Raw genomic sequence first — 15,538 nt, 5'->3', positions numbered from 1 at the left:
AAATGTTCTTGGATGAGGTATCTGAAAATTAAGTTAGAAAGTGAAAGGTTTTTTTTCCTTCTGTTTTTTTTCTTTTTTTTTTTAAGTGCTAGTTGGTATTGGGTAAATTAGAATATTCCCCTATTCTGATATTTCACAGATAAAATAAAGAAGTTAAGATTCTACTTTCTATTCAGCACTTAATTGCCCTTAGGACTCAAGGCGGGGAGGTTTTCCAGTGGTAAACAGCCCTTCTGAAACACAATTAGCATTAATTAACATCCGTGCTGGGAATTTAATCAGAAGCAGCAGATTAGTTCTGTTTTCTGAACCATTTTTTTTTCTCCCCTTGGATATGGCTGTTCCTGTACAGGCTGGAAACTTGTGTTCACAGCAAGGAGCTTGTCCTGGGATTTATGTCCCCCAGAGCTGTCGCACAAACAGCGTTTGCACATCAAAGACTTATTAAAGAAATGGAAAAAGAACCTTTATGATGGATCAGATGCTACAAGCTTCCACTAGAACTACAGCACTAAATTTCTGTGCTACAACCAAGTGACTTACAGCTTTCCCTGTTCTGTTTTACTTATTATACTCAGTTTTTTTGTTTGTATGGGCCACTGAATTGGTTTCCTTGAGAAATGGTATTTCAAAGCTATGTGATATAGGTTGAAACCCTAGTAAAAGTACTTTATTTTTAAAAAATTGTGATACGTCGTATAAATGAAAACGTAGTAGGTAAAAATAGCTCCCTGACGTTTTCCTCCAAATTGTTTGAAGGGTTACTTGTGGGTTAAATGTTGTGGGTTTTTTTTAATCACTTCAGTTATTTGCTGCTTGTTTAGTAGCTAGGCAGTGAAATTGAGTCCTGTTTCCTTGCTAAGATGTGTTCCAGTATTGCAATAAAAGTGCTACAGAAAAATACAGAATAATGTGAAAAGTGCTGTTGGAAATATATAACAAAATATAAAAATTGAAATTGCTCTTTCAGTGCAGGAGGGATGTGATTCCTATCTAGTAAGGCTGCTATTTCTGGTTTAATTTTTGCTTTTATATACAACCAGTCATTAACTGACAGAATGGGGGTTTTGTTCAGTTACTTTTTAGCCAGTTTTGTTTAAAGCTGGGGACTATCTTGACTAAAATCAAATACAATCAAAAGCTGCATGGACTTCTACCATTTGCGATAGGAAAAAACCTGCTGGAATCTGATTGGCATCTAAAGTTATGGAATTTTAAGGGCTTTAAGCTGAGCAGCTTTTAATAGGTGTGTTTAAAGGATGTTTTCTGCGTGGGTTTTGTTTTCCTAGTATTGTGCCTGGTGATTTGTGGCAAAGGTCTGTTTTTGGGCTAAGTTGTATAGACTGTAAATAGTGTATGTTATATTTGGAGGATTGCAAGACTGTGTAGCTGTTAGGAGTTTCTTTGTTTGTTTTTAAGTTAGTCATCATTGTTCCTTTTTTCCAGAAGTTTGGTGTCAATCAGTCTAAGCCAGAATTTACAGTGGACCTCAAAGGGGCATTGATTGACTGGGCCTCAAAGGACAAATCCAGCAAAAAGAATGTTATCGAGGTGAATTATTTTACTGAAATGCAGAATTATATGTACATCAGGGAAAAATTTTTAAGTCATTAAACTTAAAATAAAAAACTTTGAGTTTTCTACATTTTTTCCTGCTCAGATGTAGATGTATCTTAGTACCTGCAAGAAATGTCCAGTTTTAATATGTCTGTATGGGGTATGCTTTTAAATTTTAAGCAGACGGTTATTTACTGTTTTCACTGGTAAGTGTTCTTCAGTGGCTGTATGTTATCTAAAAGTTACGGCAGAGCAAAGTTTAATTTGATTCAGGTAATTTTCACTTTTGAATTCCAGTGTGTTTACCGATTCTGATGACATCTGTTTTTATTTCTTTAAAGCTAAAAACCCGCCAAGGAACTGAGCTCTTAATTCAATCTGATAATGACACCCTTATTAATGAATGGTATAAAGTTCTTAACTGTACCATCAACAATCAGGTATGTGTTTGAATCATGAAGGCTCTATTTTCAAGGTAATGTTTAGTAAAGTAATTGGTGTGATGACTCCTAGTGCTTCACATACATCTTTGTTTCCTGATCTTCTTGAGCATGGCCAGGAGGTTGAGGATACGGCAGTTCCTAGTGGTGACAAGTGAAATAAAATTAATAGTGGCAAAGGAAAAAGAATGGTCCACTGGATTAAGAACAAGAGATGTGGGCTGACCACCAGCTCAGAAATGAGCTTCCTTCTGGGGCCAAATATTTGTTCTGTCTCAGTGACCTGCAAGGTTCTGGTAGAGAGGGAGTAAAGTGGGAAGGATATCCAAGGGAGTACTTCATGACGTACCCTAATCAGCATTTGATATTGCTAATCACTTACTAAAGCTGCACTACAATGCAAATTAAAAGCCCTGGCAGACAGCATAATGCCAACTATTTACTCAACAGAAAAGCAATCAACCATTTGTTCTTGATATTGCCAAACAAGATTTATCGTCTTTGAATTCAGAAAGTTGTTGGAGATCTTGGGGAAAATCTTCCTTTCATATCAAATTGGCTTTATGTGTATCCTTAATTTTTATAATTAGGGCCTGGCTGCTGCCCATAAGTTGAATTTATGTCACCTTCAATGTCAGTGGCTTTCATTTCTCTTAGCTCTGGTAGTGTTTTCCACATATGGGTGTTTTCTACCCAAACACAGCAGGCTAGTGTGAATGGTTTAGTTTCTTTCTGAGTGCTCATGGTTTAGGCTCCTAATCTTCTGATCTCTCCTGGTATGAAAATGCCATGACCCTTAATAACCAGGCAGGGTATCGCTGAGTGACTGCCTTTCTCCTGTCTGCCCTGTGTAACACAGCTGAGGCCACTTATTCCTGGCTTAAATATAAATGAAGATGGGAAGGCTGAGATAGAGCTGATGAGAGTGATGTACTGCATGTTAGATTGAGGAAGTGAGTGGTGGAATAGAGAGTTCGTCACCACTCCAGAGCAAATGGTGATGGGAGCCAAGAGACCTGAGATCACAAGGGAAAAGTTCAAAATATACATTTTTATACTACCTGATAATTTGGAGCACTGAAGCTTTGGCTACAAAAATCCATGAGATCTGAAGCAAACTTCTAATTTTGAGAACTTTATGGTAATAGTAGCTGTGAGTCTCTTTCCCAGGACGGCATGGCTAATTCTAGTTTGATGAGATCTTCCTTAAAAGAAGGTACACTGGTCTCTTTGCTCCTTCAGGCTGCTGTTGTGGCAGTATGCTGTACAAGAGGAATAGGTATCTGTGAAGGATGTTGCTGCTCTTTTTTACATACAGAAATTTCCAAGTTATTAGTTAGACTTGTTCCATAATACAAACTGGATCCCAGGTGATTTTTCCAAAGCAATTAATATGTTTTAAATTTAACAGTCCTAAAAAGCTTTGAGGCCTCTTGAAGAGAGCACTGTCCAAATGGTCTCAGTGGTAGAGGGATCATTAGCAGGGACATTAACCGGGCAGTTGAATATATTGATCTTTGATATGTAAAAAGGCTATCCAAAGCTTCTTAAAAGCAACAAGAAATGGGGATTTTTTAAAAGATGATGGTAGCCCGTCAAGTTAAAGTGCACCTTTGTTGATGACACCATGCTTCTGCTTACTCTGGGTTATGCAGCCTTGCCTTATTTTTTAAAATGTCCTTCCTTGTAAACAAAAGACACTGTACCGTCAGATTTTTTTTGTAACAAAGTTCACCTAAGCAGTGAAGTAAGTAAGTGAAGTCAGAAATACACAGTTTTGGAAGGGAGTATGCTGCACTGAGAACAGGGGAAGTTTCTTTCCTACTTACTGTTATGTCTGAAGTCATGTGTGTAGCATAGGTATGAGGCTGCAGGTGGGCAGTTTCACAAATTCTGCCTCTGCACTACATGACCTACATTTTCTCTTGATTCTGTTGAATGAGAATATGCTGAGAGAGCAATAACACAGGGCAAGAATTTTAGGCCCTGGTGTATTTAACTTTCTCAGAATGAATTCAGTGTATGTTTTGACAGTGATGAGATTTACCAACTGGCAATTCTGTTTTCTGTCACAGAAAATTATAAAAATTAGGAACAGGGTAAATGCTCTAGAAGTGTTTTGTAGACCCTGTTAAGCAGGTGCTTCTGTAGCAGATGATGTAAATGAAATAGCTGATGTTTGTCTACTGGATTTGAAAAAAATTAATATTATTTATTGGTTGATGTCATGAAGTTTTATCATGAAAGGCTTCTCATACTTTCTTTAGTGTCCAGCAAGCCTTTCTTTACTGGGTCTTATGATCAGTGTTTCTCAAAGTTACTCACTCTGCCAATGAGAAAGGTATTATCTTCAAAGATATTTTTAGCATCTAGAGCTCAGGAAAGAACTGAGTATCATTATAGGGGAAAAAAATGTGTGTTGTAGAACTGTCTACAGGACATGTTTGTTAATGCTATATTCTATAAATTGATAAACTGACCATGGTATCTTCTTAAATCTAACAGGTGGTAGAGTCTGATGAAGCATTAGAAGATGAGGTACCAGATTCCCCTGGGGTGGAAAAACAAGACAAAGAGAAAGAGAACAAAGACTCTAAGAAACTTCGCTGTGAGTTGAAAATTTTCCATTAATTAATTGTAGCAATACCAATTTTTATTTTTTGCATCTTCAATATTATGTGTAAATAGAGAAGAGTTCAAAAGGGCAGTTAAAAGTTAAACTACTCAAGTTTGGAAACAGCCTTTGATATAGTTCATTCTACATCTTGGTCCCAGTTAGCAAGTTTTCTTCCATGTTTTATTAATCATACTTTAAAAAAAAAAAAAAAGCACCAAATATCTTTAGCTCCTGCTGTGTGAGACATGAAAAAATAGAAGAAAACAGGCAGTAGTAAAATGGATTATTTTCAAAGTATTGTCAAATGTACAGAAGTAAATTAGATAGGTTTTTTTCTCTGACTTTTATAAATGGTTTTGTATAAGGATCCTTTTGTGTTTAAAACTGATGAGAATTTTTTAACTTGGTTTTTGTCTTTGATACAGCATCTGTAAACATTTGCACTATTAACTGAAACTGCAACTTTGCTAAGTTGCTAATGAGGTTATATTGGCTCACTTGGAGGAACTAGGCATTTTTAATTACACCTTCAGAATTTTAGAGGTAAATTTCTTTTAGCCACAGAAGTTTCTTCCTATGCACAGAAATATATTAATCAGGCAGACTATTTTCTGTAATGTGTATGTAATTTGCAAGAAAGAATTTATTTATTTTAAAGTAGTTAAATTATTGAAAGGCAGGACTGGTTTTGAAACATAGCTATATTTTTTTAATTCCACATCAATTACATATGCAAGCTACCATTTAGTTAGTTTCACAGGCAAACTTGATTTTACAGGTTTTCTTGTGACAGGGTTATTTCTTGGTAGTTTGAAAAATGCATGCAGTTTACGAGGAGTTCCAAAAAGTTAAGGGAAAAAAAATTGATGTCATGCAAATCTGAATAGGTTTTTAATGTGGTTTTGAGTTTGAATTCTTTTTTTGTTGGTTCCTTGGCAGATAAATGCAGTGGTGGTTCTCTGGATATTCATGCTAAATGCATTTCTCCTTTCAGCACTGAAAGCACCTAGCAATATAGATTCTACAGATCAGAAGAAGACCAAAACAAAGCTCAAGAAATTTCTTACACGGCGCCCTACCTTACAAGCAGTCCGTGAAAAAGGCTACATTAAGGGTAAATGAACCTTTTTAATACGGAAATAATTTGAACAGCTGAATTTAGTAGTTCATGTGTAGAATGGGGTTAAAATGGTCTAGTTTTAGAGTAAAACACATGTATATAGCTGCTTGAACAAAAGTCTTGGATGTATAGTGGAGCTAGTGATTGTAATTCTTCTGAGCACTGCTAATAGGCACTAAACTTCACAGAGGATCTCCTCTCCTTCAGCTCACTACTGGCGCAAAAATGCAGTGAAAATTGTTCTGCTGTTCTGAGCTGGAAACTTCAGATAGCTGATAATTTCTGCGTGCAAGGGAAAGAGAAGTCCTTTGGGTACAAAGCTGAATGCACGTGCTCATCTGTTTTACACAGATGTTTTATTCTGAGTAGAATCAGACAATCATGTGCCAACTTATAAAAAATGAAATATTTAGGCAAACCAGGATGAGGCTGAAGGAATCTTAGCTTAAACATCTTTTTTCCCTAACCTCCTTTGAATGTATACATTTTTTAATCGTTTCACAAACAATGGGTCTTAGATATTCTTGAATCAAACTTATGAAACAATTGATTTCCATTTGTCATGCTTGTAGAAACTTGGAGAGAACAGTATTTGCACAGGTTTAAATTGATGTGTTTGCGTAAATTATTGACTTGGTCCTCACTGTAAATATTTATTTATTTTTTTGGTATACTTTAGCAGGACTTGTAGGTGGTGCCCTACTAGGGTCAAAATAGCATATGGGTAGGCAAATACCAGACCAAATCCTACAGTGATTTGCCTAACTACATACTTTAACAGATGTGCTCTGTTGCATGTGGCATTTGATATATTTGTGTATCTGCAAATATAACTCGACTGTAAATGATGATGATTTTTTTTATTTTCTTTTTTGTTTTGTTTGTTTGGGATAAAGAGGCATTATTCCCAGACTTTGATGTTTTGCTCTGCATTACAGCTTAGTATTCATGTCATGGCTCGGTGACTCAACTTCTCACATTAGCAACAGTGAACACTAAGCCAAGTTTAATTTGTACACATGCGTGCTGATGATTGGATTTTTAATAAAGACATTGAGGAATGGAGAATTTGTTTTTATTTAAAAGCATGGTATAAAGTTTAAAAGTTGGACCAGCGCTGTACAGTTCTACATTTACTGTATGAATGAAAAATACAGAAGCCTTTATTTAAAAGGCCAGCGTGGCTGCTACAGAACAAGCTTAGTAAACGGAAAACTTGGCAAACCCAGTATGAGCAGAAAAAAGAATGAAAGGTTCTAGAAAAAAACACGACTGGAAACAGCATGCACTAAGAGAAGTACCTGTGCTAAAGTTTTGTTACGTGGACAAACAGAATTACAGAAATTACTTTAAGAAGAGAGGAAAAAATATGACTTCTGTATATGCGGAAGTTATTAGAGGCAATTGTAGCAAATCAGTTTGTTACGTGGTTTTGTAAATATATATTTTGAACATACAGGTTAACACATACATGTATTAACATGCATTATACATTATGTATTAACATACATACATGTAGAAAACACTGCATAACATCGTTATGTGTATATATATATTGAATGTACAGGTATTTTCTTGTGCTACCTAATCTGCATTGCTTTACCTGCTACAGCTGCATGCTAACCTGGCTTTCTACTGCGTGGGCTTTTTCAATCCCTATTGATTCTGCTTATACAGCTGACTCTGCGAGTAGCAGCAGCAGGACTGAGGTGTTTTGGGGCACTGGCCTTGTACGCATACAGCTAATAATACCATTATGTGCGGGTTTTCATACTGTATGATTGGTTTGGTGTGCTGTTTGGACTTCCCATAGCAGTAGTCAGGTGCAAGTGTTGTTAATGAATCTGCTTAAATAGCTAAACGTGAAAAATGGGGTAGATGCTATGCATGATGCAAATGCAAGAACAATTTCTCTCTTGCGTAAGCTCTGAAGTAAGTTCTTCTAGATACTGTGAAGATGGCCATGTACATACCTTATTTAACAAACTTTCCTTCAAGAGTATGAGCTTTGCCTCTCTATCTCAAGACCCTGTATCAGCCTCATGCGTCTGAATGGGGAAGTCATCTATTATTTGAGCACATTTGAAAATGGTGGAAATGGGTCTGACAAAGATTTTGGTGATAACATAACATGAACAAGAGGAGTTAACATGTTGCTGAAATGCACAAAGACGTTACAAGAATAATCTGTTCTCTGCCCAAGCTGATTTTCATTTTTGCTTCAGTTTATGATAGAAAACACTCCCCCTGGATTGTGTAGTTCTGAAAACAAAACCTCAAAGTAACCTTTGCCCATAAATACCTGTATTTAGATTCCAACCTTGCAGCCTGGTTGCCTATGTATAGTCATACTTGCATCCCTTCAGAGGTCTGTGATATAAAGGTCTATATTTACAAATGCTTGACAAAAATGTCAGAAGTTAAAGACTCTACATTAAAGTAAATTAGTACGTAATACTGCGTTAAACAGTAGGTGCAATGAAGGAGGAAATTTTACAGGGTTTTTCTCCAAGCACTGCCAGTGGGTTTCACTTTGGTTAAAGTTTATTATCTCTGTTCAGATTTTTAATGAAGATTGCATTAAATATATTTTGAACTCAGAAAAGGAATGGAGTGTAACAGGATATTTGAACCCATTAAATTTCTCATGACAGTAATGACTATATGACTCTTACAAGTATCTCCTGATGGATTAAAATAATTTCAGTAGCACAAGTTCCTTGCTCAGAGACTCACATTTGGGTAACTGCTGACACTCTTTCTCACTGAGGGCTTTTTCGTGCGGGGAGCTGCTGAAAACTCTTTTCAAAACTTTCCTGTTTTCACTCTAACACTGTGACAACTGCATCCAGTATTCTTCACCCTTTGTAGAGGTTTGTTTTAACCTGAACTAGTTCTGTCATTTGAGTCCTTTTCCACTGTAAATCAGTCTCTTTACTTGGTTCCAGATCAAGTGTTTGGTTCCAATCTCACCAGCTTGTGTCAAAGAGAGAACGGCACGGTGCCAAAGTTCGTGAAGCTGTGCATTGAGCATGTTGAGGAACATGGTATGGTGAAAGTTTTTTGTTTCCAAATCTCTCTTGCTTGCCATGCTATCTAATTTTAAATGTTTTAATCCTTAAAATGCTGCAGACTTCTTTGGGGAAAATTATATGGAACCTGTATCTGTAGATAGCAATGAGTTTTCAAGAGTGGGGAGGTAGGTGGGATCCAAAATGGGGAGAGGGGAGGAATCTTATATCTGAGAAACTGATCTGCTCCAGTATCTTTCAAGCTGAGGAGAAGGCAGGACAGCCTTCTCGCACCAAGGCTCTAAAGGAAGTAGAGATTACAAGTGATATAAGAGCTCAGCTCATCAACATTTTTTTCAGATGAAAAGAGACTTTCAAAATGCGGCTCTTCATTTTTGGAAGGTTTAAGTATGCTAACAAAATCATTTATATTGAAACTTCCTTGAAACAAACTGCTAGGGAAAAGTTGCGTTCCTGCTCTGTATATGCTTTGACTGCCAGAAGACCCTTCAGCCAGTTACACAGGTTGCTATGTGAAGTTCTGTGCAATTCTGGAGATCCAGTCAACGTGTAGACACTGATAACTTTTGTTTGCTTTAATTGAAAATAAGTCTCTCCTACCTAATAACTGAGCAAATTACATATTTGAAAGCTACATGAGACATGCTGGGTTGTCTGTTACAAAGGACGCCTTCACATTTTTGTTGAAAAATATGTTGGTTGCGACTCCTGGCTTGGGTGTAGCCTGCTGGTTTTCTTGCTGTTGTCATTGCCCTGTGTCTTGGGAAAGACGACTGAGAGGGGGTTATGGAATCTCCATAATCATCATTCAAATATATACCAGTCTGTTAATCTGAGAATGATGTCTTGAGAATAAGGATAAGTGTTAGAGGGGAATGCTATGTGTAAATTTTAAGACATCTTCCATGGGAACTTCATTTAGGATTTTCTTGAAGTTTTGGTCCTTTCTCAGTGCTGCTATCTTATGGTCTGGGAAGGGAAAAATAACTGTTGCCATTGCCTTACTCCAGTTCGACAAACTACCACCCTTCTTGTTAACAGCAGGCTTTATTTGTTTGTGATCCGCAGTTTGTGAGAAAGGGGTTATTTTGCTTTGTTCTTTTTTTTAATTTCTTTTTATTTTAAAGACAGGACTGCAGTGAAGATAGTGGTGAAGTTTTCCTTTTTTAAATACCTGAGGGGGGAAGCTAGCAGAAATGAACAGCCTTTTTTCCCTGCTTCTCCAACTCTTCTTCCTACTGCCAATATACTTCAAATCAGTTCTTTCTGTAAAGGAAAGACTAGTGGATTATGGGGAAAAGGGATATGTCAGATGGTGCTGGTAACTGTTCTGTGTTGCATCAGCCATCTCCTTGAGGAGCTACAGGGACTGCAGGTATTCTGGCAACACTCACCTTCTCGGTGGCACTGACTCACATGCTGCATTCAAGTGGCGTTTCAATTAAATTCTTTACCTCCTAATCACTTCTGAGTAACTGCAATAGCAACCATAGAGACACAGTTTTCTGGTTGAGTGTGCAATACTGCAAAGGCAAGGGCTACCCATTTGAACTTTGTAGGCTCTTGAGTAGTGATGAATGTGCATGTACATCATTCCTGCTCCATGCAAACCTCGTCACTTGACATCTTTGAGATGCTATCTATGCATGACTTGATTTTTCTTAACCATACATTAAAAAATTGAACATCCACAGAATACTTGGCTCTTGCATGTTGGACTCCCATACACCTGGCCACCCACCAAGAGCATCTTAAACAAGGCACCTAGTTTCAGTGGGGAAACTTGGAGGTGTTGCCTCACTACTACCATAGTAGTAGAGATTACTTTGAGCTTGATGCTACCAAACGTGTTAGCAAACTAAACCTCCTCTGATATGCTCTGCCCTTCAAAAAAGCTAGTTTAACTTCTTTCTTGTTGTTGAACCCAGGGTTCTTTGTTACAAGGTGGGTTTATTTTGGTTTTAATTTTGTGGAGTAGACCTATAAAGAAGCAGCCTAACGATTGCAGAATTCATCCATGTGTAGGGTACTAAAATGGATTTATCCCTTTGTTTTAGGATTAGATGTTGACGGCCTATACAGAGTTAGTGGCAATCTTGCAGTGATACAGAAGCTAAGATTTGCAGTCAATCATGGTAAGCTTCATTCAACTATATTACAATTGTTTATATTTTCAGATTGTTGAAGTTCACAGAAGGCTCCGGAAAAAAAGTTTTCTTAATGTATAACTAGTCTTTCATGATAAATGATTGCCATCTTCAAAGTAAAATTACTTCAGAATTGCAGAATTTAGTGTGTAATATATATCGCTTGAAAACACTAGCATCCTGGAGGTTTGGTCTTATGAGGGGCATAGAGGCATTGCTAGAATTCTAAAGACAGGTGGTAACAGAATTTGAGGGGGAAAATTCCTTCAAACAAAACAACTTCATACCTTATGGAAAAACAGTAAGCATATTAAGCTTCCACTAGCATTAAAACTCTAAGTTAATGCTTTTTAGTGAGATTTGCTACTGCCTTTTAGCATGGGGGTGCTTAGCTCCTCTTCGCCATACTTCGTATATAAAGCCCTTTCATGTGGCTATATCTTAGTGTTGTCCTCAGAGGGAATCGATAAGCAGCTTGCAGCTAGGAAGAGGATGGCAGCCCATCTGCAATCTGACCTCTCATTTCCTGATAGGCAGGGTCTAACAGTAAATTTTGTGTTATGTCAGCAGCTCCTATTCCCCTCTGGAAAGTGCCCTTGGTACAGGGGAGCTGCATGTAGTGCAGTAGAGTTTGGCCATCTCCACCTGTAGTGGAGATTTTTGTATCCCCTTTTACACTGCTGCAGCTCTGCATCCCAGCAGAGAATGGGCTGAAGTGGAGCGAGTGTCTTCACTGCTTTAAAAGCCATAAGTACAGAAGAGTAGTCAAGTTTATTCTTTCAAAAAACTTTTACAATTAATTATTAACATTAATTATTCATTTTTCTCTCTCAGATGAGAAACTAGACTTGAATGACAGTAAATGGGAAGATATACATGTCATCACAGGAGCTCTAAAGATGTTTTTCAGAGAACTGCCAGAGCCGCTGTTCACTTATAATCGCTTCAATGACTTTGTCAATGCAATTAGTAAGTCTGAAAAACATGTCTGTGCTTTTTGTATAATTTCTGCTTAATATGTGCAATTAATTTCGTTGTTTTGGACAGTAAAAAGAATGTTTTGGTTACAAATGTCTCTAAGGCTTACCTAGGACTGCCTGTCAGCAATGCGCAGTCCGGTCAGGAGGTGGCAGTATTCTATTTACTATAAGCACTGCAGAACAGTCGCTTTTATTCCCAGTCTGTTAAAATTTATGCTAAAGTTTTAAACAAAAATACTGAATTCTCGTTTCTACATATCATCCTTTTGCAGAACAAGAGCAGAGGCAGCGTGTCCATGCTGTTAAAGATTTAATCAAACAGTTGCCAAAACCAAATCAGGACACTATGCAGGTACTCTTTAGACACCTCAAGAGGTAAGTAGCAGATAGAAGGAAGGCTTTGTATTGCTGATCCTCCCTTAAACCTAAGTAGTCCAATTAAAAAAAAACCTACTAGTTGACTGTTCCCACTGCAATTTACTTGCCTATATTGGACTTGATGAAAACAATATATCAGTCTGTATTTATACAAGCTTGCAGAGCACCAAACGGACTTTAGACAGTAAGTGTCATAGCTGTGATGTTTACTGCCAAGCCCTTACATTAGAGGGATTGCAAGATTAGGAATAGCATTTCAAAACAAAACTTTTCCATAGAGAGGGCAGTCGGAGCAGCTGTATGTCCTAATAACAACACTACTCACTAAATAAATATTGTGAGTAGTCACTTGCTTTGGACTGTGGTTTTTTTCCTGTCATCCCATTGCTCTAACACTGCTAAGTCTCTTCTGTGTATTTTTTTCTTCTTTCAGAGTTGTAGAAAATGGAGAAAAGAACCGAATGACCTATCAAAGTGTAGCAATAGTTTTTGGTCCAACCTTATTAAAACCAGAGAAAGAGACTGGTAACATAGCAGTCCACACAGTATACCAGAATCAGATTGTAGAATTGATTCTACTGGAATTGAATTCTGTCTTTGGACGCTGAAGCTTTTCTTGAAGTAGAAACTGGAAGGGATGGGTTGGCAGCCGTACTCCGTCAGAAGGAAAATCTCTTGCTGTACATGATGTATGATGTTTGTGGACCAAGCAGCAACTTGTTTTTTTGCACTTTTGGCAGGGGGGGGAGAGACAGGAATGTTTGACCACTTTAATGCGAATTAAAGACAACACTTCAGATTACTTGGAAAAGTTCAATGTAAAAAGTGAATCAAAAACCTTTTTTAAAGTAGCATTGGAAAAATGTAATATAGGTTCATACACTGGATTTATTGGAGAGTGAAGCTATTAATCTCAAACTGGATAATCTGGAATTTAATCTTAATTTTTTTCCACTTGTTAACAAAAAGTCCTACCAACTGGGATGGAAAAAATCAGTGAAGTTACATCTTAAGCTTGTGTATTACAACCTACTCAGATCTGTATGATGCTTTTCCAGGGGGTTTCTGCATGCAGTGACTGTCTTAACTGTGCTAACAGTTTGGTTTCGTTTTTCAAATCTGATTTCTCACTTGATGTCTGTTGTCCTTCCCCCCACCCCCTTTTTTCCTTTCTATTTTTTTCCTTTTTCCCCCACCAACTTTTCTGGAACTTCTTAGTTGCTTTATAGAGCAGCACACAATTTCAAACACTGAACTTGTAAGAATGTCCGGCCAGGGATATTTGTCTTTTGGCGTAATAGAAGTCATATTTAAGAAACATGTTCATTTTTTTTTCCGGGGTATTTCCTGATCTAAGTTTCATGTTATACTGATTTAAAGCTAAAATCCTAAGTAAATACCAACTGTAACATTGTACTGAGTTCTTGGTATAATGCTGTGGTAGTGGAAGTGTAATGTAAATACAGACTGTCCTCTTGATTCTTGTATATAATTCAGTTCCTGTATAGTTTAAGAACACTTTAGTCACACATTTCTAATCATAGATAGATTAGCTACAGTAGCATAATGTTTCCAGTTGATGTCTGGGTTTCAGCAGGGAAACGGGTTATGGGGAGGGAGTGGGGACCTAACTGTGTGCACTTTTAGATGTTAATTACATTTGCGGGCAAATAACTGTAATGCAAATGGTACTGGAGGAATACTGAGTGTGCTTGCTAAATTGTTAATGCACTACAAGAGGAGCCTTTTAGGTTATTTAATATGTACAGGATGCATTAGAAAAATGTATTATGAATTCTAACATCTACAAATAGTGAAACTCATGTTTTGATAGATAGATGTTTGATGGAATCCATGATGCTAAATTTAAGAGTTTCTTTTTACATTAATGTAGAATAATTTGTAAAATTGGTTTTGAAAGATTTTGTTACAGGGAGTATGGTCTGCTGAAGATTTTTTTAAATGTATTTTTCTAGACTAACTGCTGTATTTGTTGTGTCTAACCTGAATGAAGACAACCGTTAGTTCTTTTGGAGTTTGCATTCCCGCTTCAGACAACATGAAACCCCTTTAAACAATAAGACCGGTGTATCTTACTGCTTAGCATGGATACTACTTGTGGCAAAGCGTTGTCATGCTGGATTAAAAGACAGATGCTTACTTTATAACCTGACAATTTTAGGAATTTCCCAGTCCCTTTCTTTAACAATTTATTTTCTAACATAAGGTTCAGAGAGGGCAGAAGCAATTTATGGATATAAATTTGCGGTCTTTAAAAACATATCCCAACTTACTTGGAACCTAGTGTACAGAAAGCAGATACATTGGGGAAGTAGTCGTATTTTGCCTTTGATCTGTTGTATACCTTTCACAACACAGTTCTGGCTTACAGCGAAGGGGATGTGTGGTGAAGTACTGAGGTGTAATCAGATGAATCGTACGAGAATTTCACGAGCATAGGCCTTGCATGAAAAGTCTTCGGAGATGAAAGAGAAGATGAGTTACCTTGTGGCTTTCTCACTGTCTTCTTGTGGTAGTGGTGAAGTCTTGTGGTTTGTTGCAAAGCGACCTGGGTGAGAATTGTGATAGCTCCATCTTGGTGTTTTGTTGTGAGCCTCCTGGTAGGCTGTCAAACCGGAGCAGTGCTGCGTGGCACACGTGCCCCAAGCTACTAGAAAGTTATCAACAAAGTCAAAATCTGTTGCTGTAGATCATTCAAATCCCAGCTTCAGCTGTAAAATAAAAAACAATTCCCACTGCTGAATGGGAGCGCTTATCCACAGGTCACCTTTTCTGTATGAGTGTTATGTTTTTCAAAGAAAGAATGCCTTTTTAAAACAATTTGATAAAGAGGATGTCATACTTTTCTTTGTATTCCCCAGAAATAAAGCATTTTGTTATGACAATATATGTCTGGTTTTGTGCAGTAAAGTTGTCATATGCTCTGATGTTGTAATTTTTAGTTTGGGGAGAGGAGAGTATTCTATTTAATTGAAAGAGGTGTAGCTAAACACTCAAAAAATTCAGGACGAGGAGGCTGTCCAAGCTGATGGTGTGCTTGTCGTGACCAGCTTGAAACTCTCTATGTCAGCACATTGGGTTTCTTCCCTACTTGAAATACTTTGTCTTGTCCCTGAGGTTCGCTTTCTTTTAAAAAATTCAAAACCGGATTTTTGCACAAACACAGCAGGGGAAAGCTAATTGTATCGGATGAAACATAATTAAATGTATATATTCCTCAGTTTGGGCTTTAAATCAGATTTGGTT

General features: G+C 37.3%; 1 protein-coding gene across 4 annotated transcripts in view; it reads left to right on the top strand.

Annotated features, from left to right (window-relative positions):
• ARHGAP12 (Rho GTPase activating protein 12) overlaps positions 1 to 15,179 on the top strand; it is an 80,636-nt gene extending 65,457 nt beyond the window's left edge. For 3 of the 4 annotated variants that reach the window (XM_064444919.1, XM_064444920.1, XM_064444918.1), the window contains 9 exons: positions 1,447 to 1,551; positions 1,899 to 1,997; positions 4,503 to 4,605; positions 5,609 to 5,728; positions 8,683 to 8,781; positions 10,824 to 10,901; positions 11,748 to 11,882; positions 12,166 to 12,268; positions 12,705 to 15,179. In XM_064444919.1, the coding sequence (XP_064300989.1) occupies positions 1,447 to 1,551; positions 1,899 to 1,997; positions 4,503 to 4,605; positions 5,609 to 5,728; positions 8,683 to 8,781; positions 10,824 to 10,901; positions 11,748 to 11,882; positions 12,166 to 12,268; positions 12,705 to 12,879 (1,017 nt within the window). In that variant the 3' untranslated portion in view covers positions 12,880 to 15,179. The remainder of the gene's footprint in view (positions 1 to 1,446; positions 1,552 to 1,898; positions 1,998 to 4,502; positions 4,606 to 5,608; positions 5,729 to 8,682; positions 8,782 to 10,823; positions 10,902 to 11,747; positions 11,883 to 12,165; positions 12,269 to 12,704) is intronic. The other variant, XM_064444921.1, reaches the window with a different exon arrangement.
• The last annotated feature ends 359 nt before the right edge of the window (positions 15,180 to 15,538 follow it).

The sequence above is a fragment of the Phalacrocorax carbo genome, chromosome 2 (assembly GCF_963921805.1).
Source record: "Phalacrocorax carbo chromosome 2, bPhaCar2.1, whole genome shotgun sequence".
NCBI classification, from domain to species: Eukaryota; Metazoa; Chordata; class Aves; order Suliformes; family Phalacrocoracidae; genus Phalacrocorax; species Phalacrocorax carbo.
The sequence above is the reverse complement of the archived record's forward strand: the minus strand, read 5'-3'. Positions and strand labels throughout refer to the sequence as shown.